Below are 18,763 nucleotides of genomic sequence, written 5' to 3' on the forward strand. Positions count from 1 at the left end.
TCTATATCATATAGAAAGTTTTGTATCTAGAGAATTTTATATGTCCTGATGCATCAGCATCACCCGGGTAACTCATGGACATTTCTATGCCACACTGCTTTTCCAGATTTGTTTTTTTTTTAAAACAGAGTTCAAATGCTCAAACTGCCATGGTAGGGTTGCTAACCCTCCAGGACTACCCTGGAGTTTCCATGAATTAAAGATTAATCTCCGAACAACCCTGGAGAAAAATCATTGGGCATTAAAAAAGTGTTTTTTTCCATGTTCTTTTTACACTTCTGTTTATTAGTTAGAGTTGGGGGAAAAGACTGTTTGACTGACAGCTCCAATCAGGTAACAAACTTTCCAAAGTTGTGGGTTCAAGTCCCACGCCTAATAAATCTCGGCTGACACTCCAGTGCAGTGCTAAGGGAGTGCAGCTGCACTGTTGGAAATGGCCTCTTTCAGATGAGACGTTAAACCGAGGTCTCGTCTGCTCTCTCAGGTGGACGTAAAAGATCCCATGCCACTATTTCGAAGAAGTGCAGGGGAGTCATCTCTGGTGTACTGGCCAATATTTATCCCTCAATCAACATAACAAAAACAGATTGTCTGGTCATTATCACATTGCTGTTTGTGGGAGTTTGTTGTGCGCAAGTTGGCTGCCGCGTTTCCCACATTACAACAGTGACTACACTCCAATAGTACTTCATTGGCTGTAAAGCGCTTTGAGACGTCCGGTGGTTTTGAAAGGCGCTATATAAATCCAAGTCTTTCTTTCGTAGTCTACTTAATCTCTCCTCATAGAACAATCCCCTCATCCCAGGTATCAGTCTGGTGAACCTTCCTTGCACTCCCTCTATTGCAAGTATATCCTTCTTTAGGTAACAAGACCAAAACTGTGCACAATACTCCAGGTGTGGTCTCACCAGGGTCCTATATAATTGCAGTAAGACATCTTTACACTTATACTCAAATCCTCTTGTAATAAAGGACAACATACCATTTGCTTTCCTAATTGCTTACTGTACTTGCATATTACCTTTCAGTGATTGGTATATAAGGACACCCAGGTCTTTCTGAACACCAACATTTCCCAGTCTCTCACCATTTAAAAAATATTTTTCCTACCAAAATGGATAATTTCATGTTTCTCCACATAATGGGCCCAAGTTGAGAGTCGCGCCTAGAACGGCGCAGTCCCGACCTGGACGCCCGTTTTTTGCGCCACAAAGTGCGCCTAAAAAAACCCCTCCAGATTCTCCACCTCCCTGCAGGTCCTCTGGCCCTCGGCGCAGCGCAGCACGAGCTGTAGGGGGCGGAGCCAGGTCCCTGCGCTGAAAACAGTGCCGGGATCTCTGCACATGCGCACTACAGTGGGCGCGCATGTGCAGTAGCTCCAGGCGCCAAAAACTGTGTGGGAGGGGCCGAAGCACGCAGCTCCTAGCCCTGGCCGAATGGCCTCACTGGGGCTGCGTGAATAAGGCTCCTCCCACGGCCAGCTCCTGCTTCCTCTCAACCCGACTCGACTCCCGCTTCCCGCCTCCGGACTGGACCCAACACCGACCTGAATCCCGCTTCCCCCCCGCCCCGCCCCCGACCCGACTCCCGCACCCCCCCCCCCTCGCCCCGGACCGGACCCAACACCGACACCGACCAGACTCCCGCTCCCCCACCCCCCCAGCCTCCAGACCGGACCTGACACCGACCCGACTCCCGCTTCTTCCCCCCCCCCCCCCCACCACGCCCCCCGCCCCCGCCTCCGGACTGGACCCAACACCGACCCGACTCCCGCTCCCCCCCCCCACCCCCCGCCCCCGGACTGGATCCGACCTGACCTCCCTCCCCCCGACCTGACCTCCCTCTCCCTCCCTTCCCCCGACCCGAACCGAACCGACCTCCCTCCCACCACCCCACCGACCCGCGCTCCCACCGACCCGACCCAACGCCACCTATCTGTAAATCTGGTGCTGGGGACGGGCCCTGCCTGAAGTCTCGGGCCCGGCCCGTTCAGCCTCCCTCCCCCTTCTCCTTCCCCCCCCCAATCTCCTTCCCCCCTCCCACCCAATCTCCTTCCCCCCCCAATCTCCTTCCCCCTTTCCCCCCCCACAATCTCCTTCCCCCCCAATCTCCTTCCCCCCACCCATCTCCCCTTTATCCCCTTCTCCCCCTCCCCCTTCTCCCCCATCCCTCCCCCTGCTCCCCCCCCTCTCCCTCTAACCCCCTCCTCCCCCTCCCCTCGCTGTCAGAAACACAGACACTGACAGACAGAGAATGAGAGACACACACAGACAGACAGAGAGATAGAGACACTGATAGAGACACACTTGGGGGGGGGGCATCCCAGCACGCTGTTGGAGGGCTCCCGGTGCTGCAGTCGGTAAGTAGAAAATGTTTTATTTATTGATTTAAAAAAAAATATTTCTTATTAATTTTTTTGATTGATTTATTGGTTGATTTATTGATGTATTTATCATTTATTATTGAAGATGGCTCTTTATTTGTAAAACTGAAGTGTTTAATGTTCGTAAACTTCCCTTTAAACCCCCCCCCCCCATTCCCTACGTCTGATTTGTAACCTACGCCTGATTTTCTAAAGTGTAGACAAGGTTTTTTCGAGCGTACAAAAATCTTCACTTACTCCATTCTAAGTTAGTTTGGAGTAAGTTTTCACTCCCGAAACTTTGAAATCAGGCGTAAATGGCCGGACACGCCCCCTTTTGGAAAAAAAAATTCTGTTCCAAAGTGAAACTGTTCTAACTGACTAGAACTGGAGCAAACTAAATGACGAGAATTCCGATTTCTAAGATACTCCGTTCTACACCAGTTGCTCCTAAAAATCAGGAGCAAATCATGTGGAAACTTGGGGCCTATATTCCATTTGCCATGTTCTTGCCCACTCATTTAGCCTGTCTATATCCCTTTTGCATCCTCCTCACAACTGACATTCTCACCTAGCTTTGTAGAATCAGCAAACTTGGATATATTACACTTTGTCCCCTCTGATCCTTGCAGTTCCCCACTAGTTACAGCCTGCCAACCCGAAAATGACCCATTTATTATTCTTCTGTCCAGTAACCAATCCTCAATCGATACTAATATATTACTTACCCTCAATCCCATGAGCCCTAATTTTGTTTAATAACTTCTTGTTTGGCACCTTATTGAATGCCTTCCGAACCTGCACCACGTCCACTAGTTCCCCTTTATCTATTCTGCTAGTTACAACCTCAAAATACTCTAACATATTTGTCAAACATGATTTCCCTTTCATAGATCTGTGTTGTCTCTGCCCAATCCTATTATTATTTTTTAAGTGCTCTGTTACAGGTTGTACCTCTCCAGTCCGGGACTCTTTAGTCCGGAAACATCCCTGGTCCAGCATCATTCACGGCATGGGTGGCGTCCATTGAAAAAAAAATTTTGGCTCCACGTTTTAAACTTATGCATGATGCATTTTGGATGACAAATCTTTAGACAGAATTGCCCTGGCCAGCTGGAGGTTTTACACAATGGTTGGTGCTGTGGTTTGACACGTGCTCCTCGCTGCCAAGGACGCCTCTCCTTGCCTGATTGGCAGCGGGTGCGCATGCTCTGATGGCTGCAGCGCAGGCAGAACCAACATTTTCCAGCCCCCCCCCCCCCTCCCCCGGTCTCGGGGGTTGTTGTGTGTGTGTGTGTGTGTGTGTTTGTGTGTGTGTATCTCGGTGCGAGGAGACTGCCGCTTCCACTAGTCAGGCTCTGCTCGCGCTTTATACACGGACTAACGCCGGGAGTAGGATCGTGAGTAAGGGTCGGCATCTCTCCTTGACTTTATCCTCTACTTTATCTCCGATCTTTGTGTGTATGTATGTGGTTTTTTGAGGTGTTGGTTTTGGTGTTCATTGAGGTAAGCGGGCCGGGCAAGGAAAGGGAAGGGCAGGCGGCTGACTGAGGCGCCAAAGCTGGGCCTGAGGATTTTTTTTTAAACAGAGTAATTCTGGACGACTAAACGCTGCACAGTAAGCTTGTGCACAGCGCTTGTGCAGAACACATCTAGGTCGTTGTCAGCAGCGTTGTCACCAATTGACCTCCCGTGGTTCGGAAAATTCTCTGGTCTGGCACCGGTCAGGTCCCAAGGAAACCAGACCACAGACTGTACCATAACCTTAACAAGAGATTCTAGCATTTTCCCTGCACTGATGTCAGGCTAACTGGTCTGTAGTTCCCATTCTCTTTCTCCCTCCTTTCTTAAATAGTGGGGTTACATTTGCTACCTTCCAATCTGTGGGAACCATTCTAAAATCTATGGAATTTTGGAAGATGACAACCAATGCATCCACTATCTCGATCTCTATACCATCTCTTTGAAACTCCCAGGATGTAGGCCATCAGGTTCTCGGGATGTATCCACTTTCAGTCCCATTAATTTCTCCAGGACTATTTTTTTTACTAGTACTAATTTCTTTCACTTCCTCATTCTTGCCAGATCCTTGGTTCTCCGTTATTTAAGGGAAGTTTTTTGTGTCTTCTTCCGTGAAGAGAGACACAAAGGATTTGTTTAATTTCTTTGCCATTTCCTGATTTCCCATTATAATTTCTCCGAATGCTCTGTGGCCTAAATATTTCAAGATTATCTAGTACGACACTATCCGATGAACAGTATCTTTGCAACAAGTGATAAATCAAACAATGTGAGCTCTTTTTACTAACTATCAAAATAGCTTTAAAAAAATATTCAATTTTAGTTTAAAAATACATTGGGTCTGAAAATATATTTTAGGCTCACAGATCATGAATGGCAAACTGAATGAGATGATGAAAAGCTGCCAACTCCATTTAGCCTTCAAGATAGGAAGGAAAACAACTATAATCAATAAAGACTTACATTTATATAGTGCCTTTCACGACCACCAGACATTGCAAAGCGCTTTACAGCCAATGAAGTACTTTTGGTGTGTAGTCACTGTTGTAATGTGAGAAACACGACTGCCAATTTGCACACAGCAACTCCCACAAGCATCAATGTGATAATGACAAGATCAACTGTTTTTGTTATGTTGATTGAGGGATAAATATTGGCCAGGTCACTGGGGATAACTCCCCTGCTCTTTTTTGAAATACCTGAGAGGACAGATGGAGCCTTGGTTTAATGTCTCAACAACAACAACAACAACTTTTATTTATATAGCGCTGTTAACGCAGTGAAACATCCCAAGGTGCTTCACAGGAGTATTATGAGATAAAAATTTGACACCGAGCAGCATAAGTAGAAATTAGCGCAGGTGACCAAAAGCTTGATCAAAGAGGTATGTTTTAAGGAGCGTCTTGAAGGAGGAAAGAGAGGTAGAGAGGCAGAGAGGTTTAGGGAGGGAGTTCCAGAGCATGGGGCCGAGGCAACAGAAGGCACCGCCACCAATGGTTGAGCGATTATAATCAGGGACGCTCAGGAGGGCAGAATTAGAGGAACGCAGGCATCTTGGGGAATTGTGGAGCTGGAGGAGATTACAGAGACAGGGAGGGGCGAGGCCCTGGAGGGATTTGAAAATAAAGATGAGAATTTTGAAATCAAGGCATTGCTTAACCGGAAGCCAATGTAGGTCAGCGAGCACAGGGGTAATGGGTGAGCGGGACTTGGTGCGCGTTAGGACACGAGCAGCTGTGGATCACCTCTAGTTTACATAGGCCAGGCATGCATTGCAATAGTCAAGTCTAGAGGTCATCATAGGCAGTCCCTCAGAATCGAGGAAGACTTGCTTCCACTCCCTAACTGAGTTCTTTGATGGCTGAACAGTCCGAGAGCCACAGACCCTGTTATAGGTAGGACAGACATTCGTCGAGGGAAGGGATTGGTGGGGCTGGTTTGCCACGTGCTCCTTCCGCTGCCTGCGCTTGGTCTCTTCATGCTCTTTGAGTTGAGACTCAAAGAGCTCAACGCCCTCCCGGATGCACTTTCTCCACCTCGGGCGGTCTTCGGCCAGGGTCTCCTAGGTGTCAGTGGTGATGTCGCACTTTACCAGGGAGGCTTTGAGGGTGTCCTTATAACCTTTCCACTGTCCTCCTTTGGCTCGTTTACCACGAAGGAGCTCCGCATAAAGCCTTTGCTTAGGGAGTCTCGTATGTGGCATGTGAACTATGTGGCCTGCCCAGCGAAGCTGATCGAGTGTGGTCAGTGCTTCAATACTGGGGATGTTGGCCTGGTCGAGGACACTGATGTTGGTCCGCCTGTCCTCCCAGGGGGTTTGCAGGATCTTGCGGAGACATCGTTGGTGATATATCTCCAGCGACTTGAGGTGCCTTCTAAACATCGTCCATGTCTCAGATCCATACAGGAGGGCGGGTATTACTACAGCCCTGTAGACCATGAGCTTGGTGGTAGATTTGAGGGCCTGGTCTTCAAACACTCTTTTCCTCAGACGGCCGAAGGCAGAACTGGCACACTGGAAGCGATGTTGAATCTCCGTATCAATGTCTGCCTTTGTTGATAAGAGGCTCCCGAGATATGGGAAATGGTCCACGTTGTTGAGAGCCACCGTGAATCTTGATGATTGGAGGGCAGTGCTGTGCGGCGGTGACAGGCTGGTGGAGGACCTTTATGGATGTTAAGCGTAAGGCCCATGCTTTCAAATGCCTCAGTGAATACATTGACTATATCCTGGAGTTCAGCCTCTGAATGTGCGCAGACGCAGTCGTCGTCCGCATACTGCAGCTCAACGACAGAGGTTGAGGTGATCTTGGACCTGGCCTGAAGGCAGCATAGGTTAAACAGTTTCCCACTGGTCTAGAGGTATCAAAGGCATGGATGAGGGCTTCAGCAGCGGATGAGCTGAGGCAAGGGCGAAGACGGGCACTGTTACGGAGATGGAAATAGGCGATCTTAGTTATGCTGCGGATATGTGGTTGAAAGCTCATTTCAGGGTCAAATATGACACCAAAGTTGTGAACAGTCTGGTTCAGCCTCAGATAGAAGTTGGGGAGAGAGACGGAATCAGTGGCTAGGAAACGGAGCTTGTGGCAGGGACCAAAAACAATGGCTTCGGTCTTCCCAATATTCAATTGGTGTAAATTTCTGATCATCCAGAACTGGACAATTTAGAGACCGTCTCATCCGAAAGACGGCAGCTCCAACAGTGCAACACTCTCTCAGCACTGCACTGTAGTAATCAGTACCTGTAAATAAGCTAGAAAAATTCTGAATTTGCTGACAACAAATTCAGCTTCTTTTGTAGTTTCAAGTACAGAACCACAATGTAAAATCAAAATGAAAAAAATAGACTTCATTGATCAAAAATGGATTCAACATCATCTTAATGTATTTATACACTTTAAATACTTTGGCCTAGAAATTCGGCCATGCAGCAACTGTTGTTCAGACGCTAAACACTTCCTAAGCCTCCAATATGGTGGGCAAGAAGCGCACGCTCATTATGAGCCAGATGTGCATCGCCTCGCATATTGGCAAAAAAATCGTCTTGAAGTGTCTACACGTGAAACAGGGACTGGACCCTTTGCATATGAAAATATGGGGCCTAACACCTGTTTGAGCACCCCTCACCTGCGCCCCCCCCCCCCCCCGCCCACTGCAAGACTGGTTCACCCTGAGGCAGCCAGCACCAAGCCTAAATGTGTGCCGCAACCTTTCAGGCAAGGTTTGAAAATATACCGACCTGAATGTGGAACCGGAGGAGCACCACATTTAAAGAATGCAGGCCACTGATGGGTACTGATCCTGTAGCCCTCCCCCAACCCCATCAATTGCCACCGCTCCTTGACAATTTATATAAAATCACCTCTCCGATCACGCAGAGGCCACCTCGACCTCCCAAACCAATTGCCCTGCCACGCACCCACCCACCCTCCTGCCTCCTCCTCCGCCTCCCCCCACCCTGCTGCCCAACAGTGTCAGCAGTGGCTTGTTGCTCTTCTCAGCTCATCGGCTCTATGGAAACAAGGCTTGAGGCCCAATATCGGGGGCACCTCAGATCTCGCCATTTAGGGGCAAAGCCGAATTCCTGTACCTCCTCCCCCCACCTCCATGCAGCCAAATTTATGTACCACTGCACGTATTCAGTTCCATAAGTACACGACAGTATTTTTCACCTGTATTCTATGCAAATCAGTGACGCAGTTTAGTTATCGTATGATCACTTTGCTAGAAAATGATATGAAAATAATCAAATAACCAATGCAAATATGTAAAAATAAACTGAATTTGGCACACAACTGCACACACACTACAACAGAAGCATCAGCATGGCTTTCACAATGACCCAGCAGTTTATGAAACCGTGTACCCGAGCAGGAGGGTTCCAGGTTCAATACCCAGTCTGCATTGATCGCAGGAAGGGCACCACAATTAGAATCAGTCTGTCTGGGCTAGGTATGGTGAAAAAAGTCAGCTGAGGTCGCTGCTCCTAAGCCTCACTGGAAGTGAGCATTTGTGGATATCAGGCAAGAACAGGGTCAGGTTTCACTTTCATGCCCCTGTGGTTAACAATCCTACCAATACTCATTGTCAAGGCTCAAACCTCAAACATGTCCAGGTACTGTGCACGCTGCAAAAAGGAATCAAAATAATATTTTCTGCTATTAACTCAAGGTATGCTGAGCCTGTCAGCAAAGAGGATCTTAGGACTTTTAAATGACCGAGGTGCAACAATTAATTTTTATATATACACCTTTAACATAATAAAACATCCCAAGCGCTTCACAGGAGTGTTATCAAAAAAAGGAGAGTGTTATCCACATAAGGAGATGTTAGGGCAGATAACCAAAAGCTTGGTCGAAGAGGTAGGTTTTAAGGAGAGTCTTTAAGGAGGAAAGGCGGAGAGATTTAGGGAGGTAATTCCAGAGCTTAGGACCTAAGCAATTGAAGTAGGCATGACCGCTAATGAGGAGCTTTTAAAATCGTGGATGTTTAAAAATCCAGAATAGGTGGAGCGCTGAGATCTGGGGGGATTACGAAAGTAAACTTGCACAAAACATAAAAACAGATAGTAAAAACTTTTACCGATATATAAAACGGAAGAGAGTGACTAAAGTAAATGTTGGTCCCTTAGAAGATGAGAAGGGGAATTTAATAATTGGAAATGTAGAAATGGCTGAGACCTTAAACAATTATTTTGCTTCGGTCTTCACAGTGGAAGACACAAAAATCATGCCAAAAATTGCTGGTCACGGGAATGTGGGAAGGGAGGACCTTGAGATAATCACTATCACTAGGGGGGTAGTGCTGGACAGGCTAATGGGACTCAAGGTAGACAAGTCCCCTGGTCCTGATGAAATGCATCCCAGGGTATTAAAAGAGATGGCGGAAGTTATAGCAGATGCATTCGTTATAATCTACCAAAATTTTCTGGACTCTGGGGAGGTACCAGCGGATTGGAAAGCAGCTAATGTAACGCCTCTGTTTAAAAAAGGGGGCAAACAAAAGGCAGGTAACTATAGGCCGGTTAGTTTAACATCTGAAGTGGGGAAAATGCTTGAAGCTATCATTAAGGAAGAAATAGCGGGACATCTAGATAGGAATAGTGCAATCAAGCAGATGCAACATGGATTCATGAAGGGGAAATCATGTTTAACTAATTTACTGGAATTCTTTGAGGATATAACGAGCATGGTGGATAGAGGTGTACCGATGGATGTGGTGTATTTAGATTTCCAAAAGGCATTCGATAAGGTGCCACATAAAAGGTTACTGCAGAAGATAAAGGTACGCGGAGTCAGAGGAAATGTATTAGCATGGATAGAGAATTCGCTAGTTAACAGAAAGCAGAGAGTCGGGATAAATGGGTCCTTTTCGGGTTGGAAATCGGTGGTTCGTGGTGTGCCACAGGGATCGGTGCTGGGACCACAACTGTTTACAATATACATAGATGACCTGGAAGAGGGGACAGAATGTAGTGTAACAAAATTTGCAGATGACACAAAGATTAGTGGGAAAGCGGGTTGTGTAGAGGACACAGAGAGGCTGCAAAGAGATTTAGATAGGTTAAGTGAATGGGCTAAGATTTGGCAGATGGAATACAATGTCGGAAAATGTAAGGTCATCCACCTTGGGGAAAAAAAACAGTAAAAGGGAATATTATTTGAATGGGGAGAAATTACAACATGCTGCGGTGCAGAGGGACCTGGGGGTCCTTGTGCATGAATCCCAAAAAGTTAGTTTGCAGGTGCAGCAGGTAATCAGGAAGGCAAATGGAATGTTGGCCTTCATTGTGAGAGGGATGGAGTACCAAAGCAGGGAGGTCCTGCTACAACTGTATAGGGTATTGGTGAGGCCGCACCTAGAGTACTGCGTGCAGTTTTGGTCACCTTTCTTAAGGAAGGATATATTAGCTTTGGAGGGGGTACAGAGACGATTCACTATGCTGATTCTGGAGATGAGGGGGTTACCTTATGATGGTAGACTGAGTAGACTGGGTCTTTACTCGTTGGAGTTAGAAGGATGAGGGGTGATCTTATAGAAACATTTAAAATAATGAAAGGAATAGACAAGATAGAGGCAGAGAGGTTGTTTCCACTGATCGGGGAGACTAGAACTAGGGGGCACAGCCTCAAAATACGAGGGAGCCAATTTAAAACCGAGTTGAGAAGGAATTTCTTCTCCCAGAGGGTTGTGAATCTGTTGAATTCTCTGCCCAAGAAAGCAGTTGAGGCTAGCTCATTGAATGTATTCAAATCACAGATAGATAGATTTTTAACCAATAAGGGAATTAAGAGTTACGGGGAGCGGGCAGGTAAGTGGAGCTGAGTCCACAGCCAGATCAGCCATGATCTTGTTGAATGGCGGAGCAGGCTCGAGGGGCAAATGGCCTACTTCTGTTCCTAATTCTTATGTTCTTATGATTATAGGGCTGGAGGAGATTACAGAGATAAGGAGGGGCGAGGCCATGGAAGGATTTGAAAACAAGGATGTGAATTTTCAAATCGCAGCATTGCTTAACTGGGAGCCAATGTAGGTCAGCAAGCACAGGGGAAATGGGTGAGTGGGACTTGGAGTGAGTTAGCAGAGTTTTGGATGACCTTAAGTTTATGGAGGGTAGAACTCGTGAGGTCGGCCAGGAGTCCATTTGAATGGTCAAGTTTAGAGGTGATAAGGGCATGGATGAGGATTTCAACAGCAGATAAGTTGAGAGGAGCGGATATTACGAAGGTGGAAATGGGCGATGTTAGTGATAGAATGCCTCTGAGGTCGGAAGCTCAATTTGTGATCAAATATGACACCAAGGTTGCGAACAGACTTGGTCAGCCTTAGACAATTGCCTAATCAGTGGAAAGGGAATGGAGTTTATGGCGTGAGCGAAGACAATGGCTTTGGTCTTCCCGATATTTAATTGGAGGAAATTTCTACTCATCCAGTGCTGGATGTCAGATAAGCAGTCTGATAGTATAAAGATGGTGGAGGGTTTGAGAGTGGTGGAGGTGAAGTAGAGATGGGTATCATCAGCTGTACATGTGAAAACACACGTTGTGTCACCAGATGTTGTCACTGAGGAGCAGTAGGTAGATGAGAAATAGGAGAGGGCCAAGGATAGACCTTTGGGGGATACCAGAGGTGACAGTGCGGGATCAAGATGAGAAGCCATTGCAGGTGATTCTATGGTTAAATTTGGAAAGATAAGAACTAAACCAAGTGAATGCAGTCCCATCCGGCCACCTGAGGAAGGGAGTGTTCGAAGATCAGGCCCTCAAATCTGGCACCAAGCTTATGGTCTACAGGGCTGTATGATACCCGCCCTCCTGTATGGCACAGAGATGTGGACCATATACAGAAGACACCTCAAATCGCTGGAGAAGTACTACCAACGATATCTCTGCAAGATCCTGCAAGTCCCCTGGGAGGACAGACACACCAACGTTAGTGTTCTCGATCAGGCCAACATCCCCAGCATCGAAGCACTGACCACACTCGACCAGTTCCGTTGGGAGGGCCACATTGTTCGCATGCCTGACACAAGACTCCCAAAGCAAGCGCTCTACTCGGAACTCCTACACGGCAAACGAGCCAAAGGTGGGCAGAGGAAACACTTCACGGAGACCTTCAAATCCTCCTTGATAAAATGCAACAGCCCCACCGACACCTGGGAGTCCCTGACCAAAGACCACTCTAAGTGAAGGAATAGCATTCGGGAGGGCACTGAGCACCTCGAGTCTCATCGCTGAGAGCATGCAGAAAGCAAGCGCATGTAGCGGAAGAAGCTTGCGGCAAAACAGACTTCCCACCCACCCTTTCCTTCAACGACTGCCTGTCCCACCTGTGACAGAGACTGTAATTCCCATATTGGACTGTTCAGTCACCTAAGAACTCACTTTTAGAGTAGAAGTAAGTCTTCCTCGATTTCGAGGGACTGCCCATGATGAATGAAGGCAGAGAGGCGTTGGAGCAGAATTTTGTGGTCAACCATGTCAAAGACTGCAGACAGGTCCAGAAGGCGGAGAAGGAATAGATTACTTTTGTCACAGTCAATTAGGATGTCATTTGTGACCTTGGTAAGACCAGTTTCAGTACTGTGGCAGGAGCGGAAGCCTGATTGGAAGGATTTAAACAAGGAGTTCTTGGAAAGATGGGCACGGATTTGTGAGGCAACAACACGTTCAAGAACTTTGGAAAGGAAAAGGAGGTTGGAGATGGGCTGATAGATTGCCAGGATGGAGGGCTCAAAGTTTTTTTTTGAGGAGAGGTTGTGATAACGGCAGATTAGAAGGAAAGGGGGACAATACTGGAGGAGAGAGAACCGTTAACAATATTCGCTAATATGGGAGCCAGGAAGGAAAGTTGGGTTGTCAGCAATTTAGTCGGAATAGGGTCGAGAGAGCAGGAAGTCGGTCTCATTGACAAGATGAGCTCCTGGTTAAGCAACACTTTGATTTCAAAATTCTCATCCTTGATTTCAAATCCCCCCCGTGGCCTCGTCCCTCCCTACCTCTGTAATCTCATCCAGCCCCATAATCTCGCAAGATCTCTGCACTCCTCTAATTCTGCCCTCTTGAGCATCCCTGATTATAATCGCTCAACCATTGGTTCCTGTTCCTTCTGTTGCCTAGGCCCTAAGCTCTGGAATTCCCTGCCTAAACCTCTCCGCCTGTCTACCTCTCTTTCCTCCTTTAAGAAGCTCCTTAAAACCTACCTCTTTGACCAAGCTTTTGGTCACCTACCCTAATTTCTCTTTATGCAGCTCGGTGTCAATTTTTTTAGCTCATAATGCTCCTGTGAAGCACTTTGGGACGTTTCACTATGTTAAAGGCGCTATAGAAATACAAGTTGTTGTTGTATTATCTAAAATTCAGCATAAGCAACTATATAAATGGTGACTGATGGCAGCCCCACATAGCAATGCAGAGAACACAAAACTCAATACAGCTTTCCCCTGTACATTACAGGTCGGTTGCAATGTGGAGTTATGAAATTGGGAAAGTAACATTGTCCCTTTGCAGGCTTAGCACGGCTACAATATCACTCTGCAGCACTGTATGGTTCTGTTAAGAAGTTTGGTAATGAATAGCAATAAAAGCATAAGGATAAGTATAGACAGGTGTGGTCAAATACTACATAGAACACTTGATTATCTTGCGGCCAGGGACAAATTTTGCAGAGGATCACACTCCGCAACTCAACAACATTAACATTTTTGACCAATCTAGTCCTCTTCAGCTGCCCAAGGCCTTCGCTTCCATTATTACAACTCCTCCCCCTCCAAGAGTCAGCCTCCCAAGCACGTCTGGGAATTTTGCCGAGTGTCTAACAAAATTGTGTTTGTTAGGCTGACCCCAGAAAACTCGCTAGGGTCAGCAGCAGAGAGGTCAGGTGGGCACAAAGTTCACTATTCCAGATTTCCGCCAAATCAGAGAATAGCCTACTCTTTCTATCTGAATATTTGATTAAATGGAACAAGCAGCAAGTTGAAATTCAGTTGGCTGTGAACCTTTTGACAAAGTACAGATATAACCATGTACAACCTTTCGATGATATAATGCTTTCTGTGGCTGGACTGGAATGCTTTTCAAAAATGTAATTAAGTGATTCAGTCAAAGTACTGACAGGCTAAATCCATTATGAGAGAAGACACTAGGCTCCATTGATCAGAAAGGTATATTCTGTTGATCTTTAAGGTAAAAGGTTGGGCTTGAATTTTAATTTCATGTGGAAGGTAGTAATTTCACAGAAGGGTTATTCCATCCAATTAAGTAACAAAAAAACTGGAACAGTGCAATATTTTCATTGTTCGTGGGTTCCACTATATCATATTTACATCATACTAATATTAGGACCTTTCATTACAGCTACTACTTGACAATTATGGACATAAGGCAACATTTATTAATATAAGAGTGCTACCACATTGGTTAGCATGCAAATAATTTGGCCAATGCCTCATCATCCTTTGCAAGTCCACAACCTGAGGCAACACTCCTACACAAACAAAAGATACATCACGTGCATAAACATACTGGGGAGAACTGCTCTGGTCTTTGCATGTACCAACATCATTGGTGCATTCACAAAGTTTTGACAAACTCAAGACAATATAAAATCAATGTTTTAACTCATTAAAAATTAAACCTGGGCCCCCATAAATCAGTAACCTGTTGGGCAACATTTGATTCCCCTTAAAAAAACACTTTTTATAATGGGTATCAAAATAATGCATTTTACAACAAGCAGTCTTCATCACTTTTCAAAGTTACTTCACAATTACCTCATCAATGCAACAGAATTGCTTTCAATTTTGTTTGCTTAATTTTACTCATGTAGGGAGTTGGTTACCATTACCTTCAATCGTAAATGAGTGACAGAAATATTTGCCAAGCCGGGCAAGATCAGTATTCTGCTGGATTGTTTAGTCAGACCAGAAAATGAAAATGTGTAATAAGTAATATACATAAGTTAATGAACAAAACTTCTGAAAAGTACAGACTTTCAATACCCATTTTAACTCCAAAAGCTGAGTATTCAGGTATTTTTCAAGCACAGCTCTTGCATTTCTGCCACATTGCATACTGTTGTCCAGAAAGAACAGGGAGGATGCATTCTTACAGGTTAAAAGGATCGACTCAACTTTGCTCTACAATAGATTGCGAACAAAATGAGTTCTCGTTACAGCATCTCTTTCTTGGAATTTGAGAAAAAAAGTATTAACATTCTTCTTACAAGATCAGAGTATCAAATAAACAAACATTTCTCAAAACAGGACTGGTTGCCCATTCTCAAAAGTGATTTAAAAAATGAATGTGATACAACAATTCAATAGCAATAAACTATAAACATCATATATCATGACACACCTGAATTAATGAGGATTTCACATACTCAGTCAACTAATTGCCTGTTAATTAGCCGAATGGATGAACAGTTCATGCCGTCATCTGTACAATAATGGTTGAACAAAAATGGAGAATAATCCAATGTATTTACAATGCCCTGCAATATGAGACCAGTGGTAATACAGAAAATAAGTCAATTTCAATTTTTGCTCACAGCAACTGCAGATGAGGAAGGCCATTCAACCCTTCTAAATCAACCTTCCATTGAATCCTACAATCCCCTATCATAGTAGCTAACTGCCTCTGAAATGGCTTTTGCCTCTATTAGTCTACCCAGAAGACTATTATAGATATTAATCACACTTTAAATAAAAAGGGGCTTCCTGACATCAGTCCTGGAATTGCCATTTATCAATGCGTCTCTATGTCCCTTTGTCCTGCAGTTATGGTTTAACGTGAAATATGTTGAGAATGAACCTTTTCTATTTGATTTTGTATTTTATATACCTCAGTACGTCTCATAATTTGTCTCCTTCTAAGGCTGAAGAACCCAAGTTTTTCTAATGTTTCATCATAATTCATTCTAACCTTTTCTTATAACTCAGTTTTCTGATACCAGACTTGTGGGCCTTCCTTGCGACCCCTTCAAAGGCTCGGATCTTTTCCTTGTGCCTCAGTAACCAGTGACTGAAATCAATAATCAAGGTCAGCCTTACCAAAGCATGGTACAGCATCATGGGCTCACACTTAACCTCTTCCATTTACTTGTCCTTTGGCAATACACCTCAGCATGTAGCTCATCAATTTAGTCACATCTGCTTTTTCATTACTGTTAATATCCCTGACCAAAATAAGCATAAATGTCTCCTTATAATGAAGAAGAATAGCTGATCCTACTTGAACAGACTATGGTATCTTGTATCACATTCAGAAGTATGGAGAAAACCAGTTAGGCAATCTGAATGTATGCTCCAAAGAGCTGCTGATTTCTGCAAAATGATCAGCTTAGTCAGGTAATTTTTAAAGTTCAACTATGGATTAAATCTGCTTATGAAGTAACATGCAGAAATTGCTGTCAGCATTAGTAACTTTCAGTCTTGGTATCCTTAACCTTTAAAAATCTAAGTTATAGCCTTGTTTAAATCAGCTTCATTCAGAAAATAAGTAAAAATATTAATGGCCCACATTTTCTCAAAATAACAGTGGTGCTCGCTGTTTATTTAGGCACAGATGGTACAGCAGCTTCAGGCATAGGACAGAGGTGCGGTTTACTTAAAAGTCCAAAAGTTGCTGTCCAAGTTACACCGCTCTGCCATTAGCTTAGCGAAAATGGCATTTCGCTGTCTGCCTTTGAAATGTATTGATTGGGATGAAGTTGCTGTATTTGCATGGTAGATACGAACTAAACTTACCACAGAAAGTTGTCTTATCCATTTAAAAGTACCCTTTCAATGACATGGTAAATATTAATTCCTGTCAATCAACCTCTCTGCCACTGAAAATTAACTATTACAAGTGTGGAGTCTCATTCCTTCAGGTTTTAATTGTTGTTGGAGATTTAAAAAATGTCACATTTGAACATTTTAAAAATATTTTTACTTTTCCTTTGTGTCTCTTTTCTCTCTCTTACTTGAATCTTTCTTTCCCTCTCTTTATTTCTCTTTCTGTATCTGATTCAACATTTAATTTACCCATTCTAAATTACACTTCCTTTTCGGTCCTTGTGCTGTTAATTCACAATCTTTCGATCTGATTGGTTAAGGAGGTGCGCAGTTGCTTGTCCTGTTCACTCAGGTCCCAGATACCCGGTTTCCCTCGCTCTGCCATTATCAGTTCGCACTTTCAGCAACGTGCCACGCAAAAAATGTAAAAACCTAACTGGGCAGGGACAAGTTTGATTAACGGCAGATGCTGTTAAATGACCTTCTACTGCAAAATCTGGCCCAATTTACTCGTTGAATACAGCAGAAAAGGCTTCAGCACTGAACAGACAACTCTGTAAATACATTTTCGTTTTGTATGGAAGTACTTGGAAAGCTATAGGAATGTAAAGTGTATAAACATGATATATTTGTGTGTATGATTGTTCTAAATATTTCTCCACAAAAAATCTCCATATGATGGCCAAACAGACCCTCAGATACAAGCATCCTTATACACTTAAACATGACTAAAATTATCTTGAAATGTGTCGGCTTTATCCACTTTTACATAATAAATATATATATATATTGTTTACATTGTTTGAACAATGATGCTATCATCTGTACTAAAAACAATGAATGGCAAAAAGCAGTTCTAAGTTTCTGGTTTCACTTTACCCAAGTTATATTAAATATAAATTTGTGATTAAAAAGTTACATTTTCAAATACCGAAAAAAATGATACCTTTGGCCAAGTTTCGAATGCGGGTAATTGCGTACAGACGCTGGCATCGAATTCACATACAATTTTGGTCTCGGGATACGGGAATAAGTTTTTGAAATGACGTTGGTTTTCTTGTTCTCCATCTCCAACTGGCGAATTCTCCCTTAGTGTCGAAACACGTTACACGCAACCTGAAGGGAAGCTTCAATAAAGGAAAATATCGCACACAACAGCTCCTCTTCTACGGACTAATTCAACTTATTAGGAATGTAAAGCCCAACCTACCAGAGTGACAGCAGCATACGTCTGGGCAAGAGTCAGCAACTCCACCCCCTTCTCTCATGCACGCACATCAACACAAATACAATAAACCATTTCACCATCTGCTTAACTGTGCTGCATACTTCTGCACGTTCCTTTTTAAAAAATCACTCTCATTTCACTTCATTATCTTCCGGTCTTTACCCACTCAGCTTAATTTTTCGCACTGAGATACAATTTTAATTTTAAAAAGTAAGGAAATGCTCCTTCGAAAAAAAGAGTATTAGATCAATGTATGGAACTTTGAAGTATGGGTTGAACAGGTTTTGCTTCATTCTTTTCAGGATTTAATCACGAAGTAGATAGTTGGCACGCCAAAGTGAAATGTTTGTTAGCGGTCCAATAGTTTCAGAGCCCGAATCTTGTAAATGATCCAATGAAGTTGTGAAGGGAAAAAAAATGTGACGTTTAGCTTTTTTTCCCACAATATCTCAAATTCTTAGACAATGTGGGGGAAAACATCTTCCCATCTGAAGATGCATAATTAGAAAGACAATCAATATACTGTATGCTGTACTGATTCAGCTCACCCTCAATATAAAATTTGTGTAAAATATAAAGTGAACTGCAGCACTGGACGTATGATAGGTACCATATGCAGACCATTACTCCAGAAAAAATCCAGTGATTCCTCTGGAATTACAAGCTGTCTGCATTGTGACAACAGAAAATTTGAAGCAGCATTTAATTATTTGAGAACCAAATTTATGTGCCAGTTTATCAAATTCGATTATTACTGTTTTTCTCCTTTTTTCCACCAATTTTCTCTCCCACCCTGCCACCTACCAGCCTCCGCTCCCTGCAATCCATTCCTCCTTCTCAGGGTATTGACTCATTGCTGGAGTACAATTTT

The 18,763-nt window shown here is 44.2% G+C and overlaps 1 protein-coding gene across 7 annotated transcripts in view; it reads right to left on the reverse strand.

Moving 5' to 3' along the window:
- The window catches only part of LOC139277576 (rho GTPase-activating protein 18-like), a 174,896-nt gene that overhangs the window by 63,489 nt on the left and 92,644 nt on the right, over positions 1–18,763 (reverse strand). Inside the window, exon 1 of one of the 7 annotated variants that reach the window (XM_070896221.1) lies at positions 17,875–17,906. The exons of 5 other annotated variants lie outside the window; for them this stretch is intronic. In XM_070896221.1, the coding sequence (XP_070752322.1) occupies positions 17,875–17,891 (17 nt within the window). In that variant the 5' untranslated portion in view covers positions 17,892–17,906. Of the gene's footprint in view, positions 1–17,610; positions 17,850–17,874; positions 17,907–18,763 lie in introns of those variants that run through there. One more of the 7 variants, XM_070896220.1, reaches the window with a different exon arrangement.

The sequence above is a fragment of the Pristiophorus japonicus genome, chromosome 12 (genome assembly GCF_044704955.1).
Source record: "Pristiophorus japonicus isolate sPriJap1 chromosome 12, sPriJap1.hap1, whole genome shotgun sequence".
NCBI lineage: Eukaryota > Metazoa > Chordata > Chondrichthyes > Pristiophoridae > Pristiophorus > Pristiophorus japonicus.